Raw genomic sequence first — 13,661 nt, 5'->3', positions numbered from 1 at the left:
GTACGCCTTACGTTCACGTAGCACCAAATTATTTGTTTCGGAAAAGATTTGTCAACTAATGTATAACATTTTAAATAAAGTGCAGTTTAGTTATTGATTTTAACATTACAACTCCTGTTTCTTTATTTTTCTTGAAATGATTTCAGAAAGTGCGAGTGACAGATAAATCTTTTTTTTCGTGTTATGGAAGTATCTATAAGATTAGAAATAGTGCTATTAGGAAGGAGTGTATAAAAAGAAAATTGTAAATAGAGTTGAAAAAGGTATGCTTATATGGTTTGGACGCGTTGAAAAAATGAATGAAAGGAGATCAACGAAGAAAATTTATGGCGCGAAAGTGAGCGGCAGCGTCGGTCGGGGCCATCCCAGACGGACTTTTACGATTCGGATCTATGAAATATTCAAGAAGGGCGGAATTAAGAGCACGCGAAACCGACGTGCATGTATGTGTAGTGTAGATGTATGAATGTAGAAGCGAGAGAGGTGTCAGGAATGCGCCAAATCGAGGTCCGTGGTATCTGCCTATCCCTATGGGCTATGGGCGTGTATTATAATATTAGTAATGTTTAGTTAATTGAGATTACAAAGATGTTACAGACAGACCGACCAACGAGTACAATAATATATGTAGGAAAAGAGAGCCCTCTCAACTATTATACTTATTTGTAATACAATGTGTTAGCCTTGGGATTAGAACAAAGTCCCATAAAATTAAATAAAATAAATTGGCTGCAGGATCAAAAAAGAATAAGTAATTTAAAGTAAAGTAATTTAATTAGTATATCAATGTGGACGGTCTCTTATCGGGATATACCTATGTTGTACTATCTGAACCGATATGCATAAAGCCGCGTTCACATTTGCCTGACGTGTTGTGTCGTGATGCGTCAGAAAGGTATCGGTCTCATACAATTAATATGGTTGCGTGCACACTTCTCTGACGCAGTGTGTCGTGATGGCTTGTGTCGTGTCGCGTCAGTAGCGATCCCGGTCCGCGTCAGTTGGGTGAGGTGCGGGGGACGGCGCAGCGACACGACACAGCGGGTCGGACTAGTGTGCACGCGCACGTGTCGTGTTGTGACGCGTCAGAAGGTATGGACGACGAGCTGATCGAGTACGTACGACAATATAAAGCGATTTATGATACAAAATGTAAACAATATAAGGATCAATCTATTAAAACTAAACTATCTTTTTGTATTTACTGGATGTATACAATATCTTCTTCTCTTTTTTTGTTTTATTAGAAGTGGTGCCAGTGCCAATAACTGCATATCTTCTTCATAATCTGAATCCGAATCGGATGATTCATGAAAAAACATTGCGAATGTATAAACTCTCCGAGAGCTATAACGGAACTGATTAAAAATGCGTCATAACGCGTCACATAGATGTGAACAGTAGCCATCACGACAGAAAGCATCACGACACGACACGTCAGGCAAATGTGAATGCGGCTTAAGTCTAACTCTAACTAAATAAAGACGGCTCACTAGCGCCTCTTCTTAACTTCAAAAAATGTCACAAAAAAGTAAATAGGTTTTACAAATATTTGGAACCAGCTACGATAGCAGTGCCTTTCTCACCGGTTCAGGGTTTAGATATCTTTGATGTACTCTTTATACCTCCCTTTAACTTTGTTTGACTATAGCTCAGATGAAGAATTATATAAGGACTATAGCTTTGCAGTTGACAACCTCCGTGAAGTTGGCCCCCTCACTTTAATTTTTTTAACTTTTTTTTACGCAAATCGTTTGAGAATCGTTTGAGAGGGTTTGAGAGAAAAGAAATATCGTTTGAGAGTTCCTACTTTCTCCGTAAAAACAATTTCAAATTCTAGTGTTAAGTTGGCCCCCTCACTTTACTTTTTTTTATTTTTTTCAATGCGAATCGTTAGAGAGTCGTTTGAGAGACATTAAGAGAAAAGAAATATCGTTTGAGAGTTTTTACTTTTTCTGTAATAAATATTTTAATTCTGGGCATCGAAAGTTCCAAATCGATTTTCATTTTTTTCCGAATTAAATATGGCAATCATGCACTTGGACGTTTCAAATTTATTGTGTAGGTAGAGAATGGTAAGAGAGTGATTGAGAGAAAAGAGAAATCGTTTGAGAGTTAATACTTTTTCTGAAATATATATTTCAATGTCGGAATCGAAAGTAACAAATCGATTTTCCTTTTTTCCGAATTAAATATGGCAATCATGCACTTAGACGATTCAAATTTATTGTGTAGGTAGAGAATGGTAAGAGAGTGATTGAGAGAAAAGAGAAATCGTTTGAGAGTTAATACTTTTTTTGAAATAAATATTTCATTATCGGAATCGAAAGTTAAAATCGATTTTCCTTTTATTTCGAATTAAATAGGGCAATCATGCACTAAAACGTTTCAAATTTATTGTGTAGGTAGCAAATGCTTAGAGAGTGATTGAGAGAAAAGAGAAATCGTTTGAGAGTTAATACTTTTTCTTAAATAAATATTTCAATTTCGGAATCGAAAGTTACAGATCGGTTTTCCTTTACTCCGAATAAAATATGGCAATCATGCACTTAGACGATTCAAATTTATGGTGTAGGCAGAGAATGGTAATAGAGTGATTGAGAGAAAACAGAAATCGTTTGAGAGTTAATACTTTTTTTGAAATAAATATTTCATTATCGGAATCGAAAGTTAAAATCGATTTTCCTTTTATTTCGAATTAAATATGGCAATCATGCACTAAAACGTTTCAAATTTATTGTGTAGGTAGAGAATGGTAAGAGAGTGATTGAGAGAAAAGAGAAATCGTTTGAGAGTTAATATTTTTTCTGAAATATATATTTCAATGTCGGAATCGAAAGTAACAAATCGATTTTCCTTTTTTCCGAATTAAATATAGCAATCATGCACTGAGACGATTCAAATTCATGGTGTAGGTAGGGAATGGTAATAGAGTGATTGAGAGAAAAGAGAAATCGTTTGAGAGTTAATACTTTTCCTGAAATAAATATTTCAATTTCTGAATCGAAAGTAACAAATCGATTTTCCTTTTCTCCGAATTAAATATGGCAATCATGCACTTAGACGATTCAAATTTATGGTGTAGGTAGAGAATGGTAATAGAATGATTGAGAGAAAACAGAAATCGTTTGAGAGTTAATACTTTTTCTTAAATAAATATTTCAATGTCGGAATCGAAAGTAACAAATCGATTTTCCTTTTTTCCGAATTAAATATAGCAATCATGCACTTAGACGATTCAAATTTATGGTGTAGGTAGGGAATGGTAATAGAGTGATTGAGAGAAAAGAGAAATCGTTTGAGAGTTAATACTTTTTCTGAAATATATATTTCAATGTCGGAATCGAAAGTAACAAATCGATTTTCCTTTTTTCCGAATTAAATATGGCAATCATGCACTTAGACGATTCAAATTTATGGTGTAGGCAGAGAATGGTAATAGAGTGATTGAGAGAAAACAGAAATCGTTTGAGAGTTAGTACTTTTTTTGAAATAAATATTTCAATGTCGGAATCGAAAGTTACTAATCGATTTTCCTTTTTATTTCGAATTAAATATGGCAATCATGCACTAAGACGTTTCAAATTTATTGTGTAGGTAGAGAATGCTTAGAGGGTGATTGAGAGAAAAGAGAAATCGTTTGAGAGTTAATACTTTTTCTTAAATAAATATTTCAATTTCGGAATCGAAAGTTACAGATCGGTTTTCCTTTACTCCGAATTAAATATGGCAATCATGCACTAAGACGTTTCAAATTTATTGTGTAGGTAGAGAATGCTTAGAGAGTGATTGAGAGAAAACAGAAATCGTTTGAGAGTTAATACTTTTTTTGAAATAAATATTTCAATGTCGGAATCGAAAGTTATAAATCGATTTTCCTTTTATTTCTAATTAAATATGGCAATCATGCACTAAGACGTTTCAAATTTATTGTGTAGGTAGAGAATGGTAAGAGAGTGATTGAGAGAAAAGAGAAATCGTTTGAGAGTTAATACTTTTTCTGAAATATATATTTCAATGTCGGAATCGAAAGTAACAAATCGATTTTCCTTTTTTCCGAATTAAATATGGCAATCATGCACTTAGACGATTCAAAATTATGGTGTAGGCAGAGAATGGTAATAGAGTGATTGAGAGAAAACAGAAATCGTTTGAGAGTTAATACTTTTTTTGAAATAAATATTTCATTATCGGAATCGAAAGTTAAAATCGATTTTCCTTTCATTTCGAATTAAATATGGCAATCATGCACTAAGACGTTTCAAATTTATTGTGTAGGTAGAGAATGGTAAGAGAGTGATTGAGAGGAAAGAGAAATCGTTTGAGAGTTAATATTTTTTCTGAAATATATATTTCAATGTCGGAATCGAAAGTAACAAATCGATTTTCCTTTTTTCCGAATTAAATATAGCAATCATGCACTTAGACGATTCAAATTTATGGTGTAGGTAGGGAATGGTAATAGAGTGATTGAGAGAAAAGAGAAATCGTTTGAGAGTTAATACTTTTTCTGAAATATATATTTCAATGTCGGAATCGAAAGTAACAAATCGATTTTCCTTTTTTCCGAATTAAATATGGCAATCATGCACTAAGACGTTTCAAATTTATTGTGTAGGTAGAGAATGCTTAGAGAGTGATTGAGAGAAAACAGAAATCGTTTGAGAGTTAATACTTTTTTTGAAATAAATATTTCAATGTTGGAATCGAAAGTTATAAATCGATTTTCCTTTTATTTCTAATTAAATATGGCAATCATGCACTAAGACGTTTCAAATTTATTGTGTAGGTAGAGAATGCTTAGAGAGTGATTGAGAGAAAAGATAAATTGTTTGAGAGTTAATACTTTTTCTGAAATATATATTTCAATGTCGGAATCGAAAATTACTAATCGATTTTCCTTTTTTTCCGAAATAATTATGGCAATCATGCACTTAGACGTTTCAAATTTTTTGTATAGGTAAAGAATGATTAGGCAGTGATTGAGAGAAAAGAGAAATCGTTTGAGAGTAGATACTTTTCCTGAAATAAATATTTCAATTTCGGAATCGTAAGTAACAAATCGATTTTCAAAAACTTACAAATCTCAAAAATTGAAATATTTATTTCAGAAAAAGTATTAACTCTCAAACGATTTCTCTTTTGTTTAAATCAATCTATAACCATTCTCTACCTACACAGTAAATTTGAATCGTTTATCCTCATGATTCCCATATTTAATTCGAAATAAAAGGAAAATCGATTTGTAACTTTCGATTCCGACAGTGAAATATTTATTTCAGGAAAAGTATCAACTCTCAAACGATTTCTCTTTTCACTTAATCACTCTCTTACCATTCTCTACCTACACAGTAAATTTGAAACGTCTAATTGCATGATTGCCATATTTATTTCGGAGTAAAGGAAAACCGATCGGTAACTTTCGATTCCGACATTAAAATATTTATTTCAAAAAAAGTATTAACTCTCAAACGATTTCTCTTTTCTCTCAATCACTCTATTTCCATTCTCTACCTACACCATAAATTTGAATCGTCTAAGTGCATGATTGCCATATTTAATTCGGAAAAAAGGAAAATCGATTAGTAACTTTCGATTCCGACATTGAAAAATGTATTTCAGAAAAAGTATTAACTCTCAAACGATTTATCTTTTCTTTTAATCACTCTCTAAGTATTCTCTACCTACACAATAAATTTGAAAAGTCTTGGTGCATGATTGTCATATTTAATTCGAAATAAAAGGAAAATCGATTTTAACTTTCGATTCCGATAATGAAATATTTATTTCAAAAAAAGTATTAACTCTCAAACGATTTCTGTTTTCTCTCAATCATTCTATTACCATTCTCTACCTACACCATAAATTTGAATCGTCTAAGTGCATGATTGCCATATTTATTTCGGAGTAAAGGAAAACCGATCGGTAACTTTCGATTCCGACATTAAAATATTTATTTCAAAAAAAGTATTAACTCTCAAACGATTTCTCTTTTCTCTCAATCACTCTATTTCCATTCTCTACCTACACCATAAATTTGAATCGTCTAAGTGCATGATTGCCATATTTAATTCGGAAAAAAGGAAAATCGATTAGTAACTTTCGATTCCGACATTGAAAAATGTATTTCAGAAAAAGTATTAACTCTCAAACGATTTATCTTTTCTTTTAATCACTCTCTAAGTATTCTCTACCTACACAATAAATTTGAAAAGTCTTAGTGCATGATTGTCATATTTAATTCGAAATAAAAGGAAAATCGATTTTAACTTTCGATTCCGATAATGAAATATTTATTTCAAAAAAAGTATTAACTCTCAAACGATTTCTGTTTTCTCTCAATCATTCTATTACCATTCTCTACCTACACCATAAATTTGAATCGTCTAAGTGCATGATTGCCATATTTAATTCGGAAAAAAGGAAAATCGATTTGTTACTTTCGATTCCGACATTGAAATATATATTTCAGAAAAAGTATTAACTCTCAAACGATTTCTCTTTTCTCTCAATCACTCTCTTACCATTCTCTACCTACACAATAAATTTGAAACGTCCAAGTGCATGATTGCCATATTTAATTCGGAGTAAAGGAAAACCGATCTGTAACTTTCGATTCCGAAATTGAAATATTTATTTAAGAAAAAGTATTAACTCTCAAACGATTTCTGTTTTCTCTCAATCATTCTATTACCATTCTCTACCTACACCATAAATTTGAATCGTCTAAGTGCATGATTGCCATATTTAATTCGGAAAAAAGGAAAATCGATTAGTAACTTTCGATTCCGACATTGAAAAATGTATTTCAGAAAAAGTATTAACTCTCAAACGATTTCTCTTTTCTCTCAATCACTCTCTTACCATTCTCTACCTACACAATAAATTTGAAACGTCCAAGTGCATGATTGCCATATTTAATTCGGAGTAAAGGGAAACCGATCTGTAACTTTCGATTCCGAAATTGAAATATTTATTTAAGAAAAAGTATTAACTCTCGAACGATTTCTGTTTTCTCTCAATCATTCTATTACCATTCTCTACCTACACCATAAATTTGAATCGTCTAAGTGCATGATTGCCATATTTAATTCGGAAAAAAGGAAAATCGGTTTGTTACTTTCGATTCAGAAATTGAAATATTTATTTCAGGAAAAGTATTAACTCTCAAACGATTTCTCTTTTCTCTCAATCACTCTATTACCATTCCCTACCTACACCATAAATTTGAATCGTCTAAGTGCATGATTGCTATATTTAATTCGGAAAAAAGGAAAATCGATTTGTTACTTTCGATTCCGACATTGAAATATATATTTCAGAAAAAGTATTAACTCTCAAACGATTTCTCTTTTCTCTCAATCACTCTCTTACCATTCTCTACCTACACAATAAATTTGAAACGTCTTAGTGCATGATTGCCATATTTAATTCGAAATAAAAGGAAAATCGATTTGTAACTTTCGATTCCGACATTGAAATATTTATTTCAAAAAAAGTATTAACTCTCAAACGATTTCTGTTTTCTCTCAATCACTCTCTAAGCATTCTCTACCTACACAATAAATTTGAAACGTCTTAGTGCATGATTGCCATATTTAATTCGGAAAAAAGGAAAATCGATTTGTTACTTTCGATTCCGACATTGAAATATATATTTCAGAAAAAGTATTAACTCTCAAACGATTTCTCTTTTCTCTAAATCACTCTCTTACCATTCTCTACCTACACAATAAATTTGAAACGTCCAAGTGCATGATTGCCATATTTAATTCGGAGTAAAGGAAAACCGATCTGTAACTTTCGATTCCGAAATTGAAATATTTATTTAAGAAAAAGTATTAACTCTCAAACGATTTCTGTTTTCTCTCAATCATTCTATTACCATTCTCTACCTACACCATAAATTTGAATCGTCTAAGTGCATGATTGCCATATTTAATTCGGAAAAAAGGAAAATCGATTAGTAACTTTCGATTCCGACATTGAAAAATGTATTTCAGAAAAAGTATTAACTCTCAAACGATTTCTCTTTTCTCTCAATCACTCTCTTACCATTCTCTACCTACACAATAAATTTGAAACGTCCAAGTGCATGATTGCCATATTTAATTCGGAGTAAAGGGAAACCGATCTGTAACTTTCGATTCCGAAATTGAAATATTTATTTAAGAAAAAGTATTAACTCTCAAACGATTTCTGTTTTCTCTCAATCATTCTATTACCATTCTCTACCTACACCATAAATTTGAATCGTCTAAGTGCATGATTGCCATATTTAATTCGGAAAAAAGGAAAATCGGTTTGTTACTTTCGATTCCGACCTTGAAATATATATTTCAGAAAAAGTATTAACTCTCAAACGATTTCTCTTTTCTCTCAATCACTCTCTTACCATTCTCTACCTACACAATAAATTTGAAACGTCCAAGTGCATGATTGCCATATTTAATTCGGAAAAAAATGAAAATCGATTTGTAACTTTCGATGCCCAGAATTAAAATATTTATTACAGAAAAAGTAAAAACTCTCAAACGATATTTCTTTTCTCTTAATGTCTCTCAAACGACTCTCTAACGATTCGCATTGAAAAAAATAAAAAAAAGTAAAGTGAGGGGGCCAACTTAACACTAGAATTTGAAATTGTTTTTACGGAGAAAGTAGGAACTCTCAAACGATATTTCTTTTCTCTCAAACCCTCTCAAACGATTCTCAAACGATTTGCGTAAAAAAAGTTAAAAAAATTAAAGTGAGGGGGCCAACTTCACGGAGGTCAGTTGACAGTGACAGCTTACATTTGACATTTGGTGATAAAATACTCTTTGATTCTGTGCAAAATTGATTGATGATGAATATTGATCAAAGAATATAATACTCTCTATAGAGAGAAGAATGACATGTTACATACTATAGTATTATAACTTTGGTCTATACGCTTATACTACTAGCGCCATAATGGTCGCCCATATGAAAAAATAAAACGCGGGAATTTTGAATATACGTTTAGTATTTTAATTTATTTATAGTTAAAAATTTATATTGGAAATTATGATTATTTTGATAATTTGGCAAATGTAAGATTTTTTTAAAGAAAGAATAATTTTAAAATGAAATAATCATTATTTCCAATATATTGTGTTAGTAAAAGTTATTAACTTAAATTAGTTAAAGGAATAATGAAATGAAACAGAGTAATTTAACATCATTTATTTAATTAAATTTAGTTCCCGATTTTTTTTAATTAAGAATCGCTTTAAAGATATAAAAATTATTGATTTTATTATGAAATCACAATTTTCATTATAATTAGTTATCAAACTAATACAAACTATATTCACACAAGCGAGGCCGCGGTCACTGGTAGTAATAGTATTGGTCTATAATTGCATATAACTAATTAAGTTTTTTAATATTTTTCAGATGAACTTCCTGCTGAGTGTGTTGCTACAGCAAATTTATTAAATAAAATGGATATGCTGTTTGATTCTCTAAATGCAGACTCAAAGGATTTGAGGCGAGGAAAAAAGTTATCGACAAATATGAGCAATAATAGTCAACATTTAAATTATTTTAAAGAAATGAAAATTTTCATTGATAGCCTGTCATTTGTAGGATCACTCCACACTTGACACATTTTCTGTACTGATCAGACATGTTAAAACTTAAAATAATAATGAGGTCAATATTTCACTTATCAGAGTCAATATCTCAAAACTTAAACACTCGCGTTATTAGTTCAAAAATACAATGCAATATCAAAGATTTCGGAACCATACGAGAACACGTTTTGAAACAAATTTGAAAACTTATTTTTTTAACGGTTATGATTTAAAATTGCCATTACTACATTTTTTTGCGATGTAGATATAAGATAACAAGTGATCGTATATCTTGATTTATAAATACAAATGTAAGAAATAAGACAATTAATAATAGGATTTTTTTTAAATCATGTTTTCTTATTTTTAATTATAAATACTTTATTATAATAATAAAAGGATGAAATATTTTTTTTATATGGCAAGTATAGCTTGGACTATCGCGAGCGAAAACGGCATAGATATATGCTCTATCTCGTTCACATTATGGAACCCAGTTAACACAACAACAAAATTGTCTCTGTGTGAAGTTTCTTGTTTTTCGTTCGAAGTTGGCGGACCCTGATATTGATACAAAGTCGAAGAACCATGTTCCGTTGATCGCCGGCCTGATATTTATTTTTATTAGTTTTTAACGATTTTATGAGGGACTTGTTTATTCCTTTTTTTTTAAATATTAATAAGATTTTTTTGTATTTTTTGTAAATAATAATAAGATACAAATATGGACATAATCGAAAATGAAGAGACAGATAAAGATACAGTGGAGGAAAATGTGTTGGAAGAACTGTTTCCAAAAAAATATGATTTAATGACCGAAACAGAAGTATCACTTAAGAAAACTTATATCAACAAACTAAGCGGCACGAAGTAAGTTATTTTAACTAATTAAAATTTTGTATATCAAGCGAATGTTAACCCTTGCGCGCCTCCAATCGCCACAAATCTCTCGAACATAAATTCTATTTAATGTTGATATTTAAACCTTACCGAAGTTTTGTAGTTACTATACAACTAAATAAAATATCTTTGTGTTTCTTCCTATTTTATTTCTCCTATATGTATCATTGGAAATATTTTATTTAATGTTAAATGCGCAGAGATCTATCAAATCTATACATACTCTCAATAGTCTCTTTAGAGCTAAGGTATATTTTGTCAAAAAACTTTTAAATGATAAAACAATTTTGGACATTAAATTATTTGTTAGTGATATAGAGAGGTAGCACAGGATAGGATGTTGTCAGTGAGAGCCAACAACATGATGCACTGCTGGCTGGCTTGCTGCTGAGAGGCAAATGCATTCAGTGTTCAATGTGTTGCACATGTTTGTGAGCAATAAGACTGTAGGCAAACAAAGCTAAAGTACTATGATTCCCTTTCTAAGTGACTCCCTGTAATGTTTATTGAATATTTATTGAAATACTTCAATACTACAGCGGTGTGAAATATAAAAATATAATATTTTCAGAACATTAAAGTATTCAATAATTCTACCGGACAACACCATAGAGGTATACGAGCTCAATAATAGCTCCCTGTCACGTGTGTGTGTCATGAGTGGCCACGAGAAGACAGTGACTGAGACCGTTTTCAACCCAAATGATGACAACCTCCTTTTTTCAACGTCTGAAGATGGACTTGTCAAGATGTGGGATACAAGGGCCGGTGGCTCCTGTGTACTAGACTATAAAGGTAGTATTTATTAAACAAAACAAATAAGCCAATGCATTGTTTGTCTCTGGCAAAGAAATATATTTCTGAAATGTAATAGTAATTTTTGATACAAGAAATTATACATAGCTCCATATTAATGGTGCAAATTCATTACACATAAATTTAGTTGCAATAACTTAGTAAAGTGAAAATGTTGTAATATGTGGGTGACAGATGAGGAGGAAAAGATAATTCGTCCGTACGAGTGCATGGACGTGTCGTACAACGGGCGTGTTCTGTGCACCGGCAGCCAGCTGGTGGAGGACGACGCGTACCTCGTGTTCTGGGACCAGCGCGTGCCCAAGCCGCTCGGTGGCTACTGGAACTCTCACACCGACGACGTCACGCAGGTCGCCCCCGCCGCCGCTCTGTCATCTCTCCTCAACATAATCCCAGTCATCGCTGCTATGTTCATATTTACTGTTGCAGGTGAAATTTCACAAGGAGAAGGTGGAAATACTGGCGACGGGCTCGGTGGACGGGCTGGTGAACGTGTTCAATATAATGGAGCAGACGGAGGAGGAGGCGCTGACGCACACGCTGAACGCGGAGTGCGCGGTCGACAAGTTGGCGTGGCTGGGCGACGCCGCGGTGGCGTGTCTCACGCAGGCGCACCAGCTGCAGCTGTGGAGCACCGCCAGCGCCCGGCGCGCCCTGCACTGCGACAGAGAGCACATCGCCAGGAGTATAAAGGTACAACTTCTAGCATCACACGCTACGTGCGATGATGAGAGGCGGCAGTGAGTGAAGGTGTGGTTGTACGTCGTGCAGCGGAGCCGCGCGGACGATTGCTACCTGGTGGACTCGTTCACTTCGGTGGGCGGGCGGCCCGTGCTGCTGGCCGGCTCCTACGGCGGCGACGGGAGCACTCTGCGGGCGCTGGCGGTGGCCGGCGACCGCCTGCTGCCCTACGCCGACTTCCCCCGCAACCGGCAGCTCGTGCGCTGCTGCTACCACGACCGGGCGGTGAGTATTAGAGTGAGTTAGTGAGGATTAGATGTAAAGCCAAAAAAATGCATTCTGGTTCAAAATAAAACGTTGAAATTGAACTTTTGTGCGACAGAGAGACCTGCTGGTGACGGCGGGGGAGTCGGGCATCGTGAGCGTGTGGCGCGGCGTGCCCGACCACAGCGGCGTAGACGAAGCGGACGACGCCGACCTCCGCGACCACGTCGACGTCGATGCTTCCGGCGATTCCGACGACTCGGGCGACGGCGACGGCTCCGAGGACGAAGGCGGCTCCGAGGACGGCGACGACTCCGAGGACGGCGATGGGTCCGATGACGGCGACGGGTCCGACGATGGCGATAAATCCGACGACGGCGACAAGTCCGACGATACAGACAAATCGGATAATTCAGATAAATCGGATGATTCGGATAAATCTAAGGTTTCGGACAAACCGGCAGACTCGGTCACACACGAAGAGTCGAGCGAGCGACACGACTTAGATAAGGCGGACTCGAATAAACAGGAAGCTTTGGGTAAAGCCGAGGTCTCAAATAAAGCAGAGGATTCGGATAAAATGGATTCATCGGATGAGTCGTTCGAGTCGAGCGAGACGGAGGGGGGCGAGGTGCAGGACGAGGTGTCGGGCAAGTTGACGGGCGCACTTGCCCGACTGCAGGCGCGCAGACATCGCCCGTACTGAGTGCACGATCTTATACCTCTATATCAATTCCTACAATTAGCTTATCGACTTTGTTTATGTTATATATATAAAATATATAGAAACAATTATAGAAAAAGCAAACAAGACAAATATAGAAAACTATGTCATCCGCCATTTTGGATTTTCCATAGTGCACTGTACTCTGCTAGTCAGAAGCTCGGAAAAACCGCCATTTTGTAACGACGGTCTGGATATTTTATGATGCACTGTATTATTGTACAATGTGATAAAATACAATTCGTAATATTTACTAAAAACTTAGAAACCAACTGCTAAAAGTAGGAATTGACTTAAAAATATTTTTTAATATTATTTTACTCACGTATGTAGTAAAAAATATTTAAATAAGATAATTATAGTTTTAAATCCGGATCTGTGAATCAGGGTTGGAACCTCTCAGATTGTGAAGCTGTCACCGAGTGGCCTGACACCGTTCTGTCTCTTGTAAAACTTCATCAATCTCACATCCAAAGTGTAGGTACATCAATGTGGGGTAAAAGGTAGGTCGCAGGGGGAGCTGCTCCCCGCCGGACTCTCCTCCTAGTGAATAGGTGACATGTTGTAAGGTAGAGGTAGTGATCACCATCAACTGATTACATTGTGAGTGTGACTGTCAGAGTGAACACTTGTACATATATAATTGTTTATAACGTCACTAAGTTTCAGACGAAATG

The 13,661-nt window shown here is 34.7% G+C and overlaps 1 protein-coding gene across 1 annotated transcript; it reads left to right on the top strand.

Moving 5' to 3' along the window:
• Nucleotides 1–10,169: 10,169 nt before the first annotated feature.
• On the top strand, nt 10,170–13,424 carry LOC106715829 (WD repeat-containing protein 89 homolog). The gene is made up of 6 exons (XM_014509185.2): nt 10,170–10,469; nt 11,071–11,294; nt 11,490–11,665; nt 11,745–12,008; nt 12,087–12,281; nt 12,379–13,424. The coding sequence occupies exons 1-6, from the start codon at nt 10,324–10,326 to the stop codon at nt 12,964–12,966; spliced, it is 1,593 nt and encodes a 530-aa protein (XP_014364671.2). The 5' UTR covers nt 10,170–10,323; the 3' UTR covers nt 12,967–13,424.
• The last annotated feature ends 237 nt before the right edge of the window (nt 13,425–13,661 follow it).

Source organism: Papilio machaon, chromosome 16 (genome assembly GCF_912999745.1).
Source record: "Papilio machaon chromosome 16, ilPapMach1.1, whole genome shotgun sequence".
Taxonomy (NCBI): Eukaryota; Metazoa; Arthropoda; class Insecta; order Lepidoptera; family Papilionidae; genus Papilio; species Papilio machaon.
The sequence above is the reverse complement of the archived record's forward strand: the minus strand, read 5'-3'. Positions and strand labels throughout refer to the sequence as shown.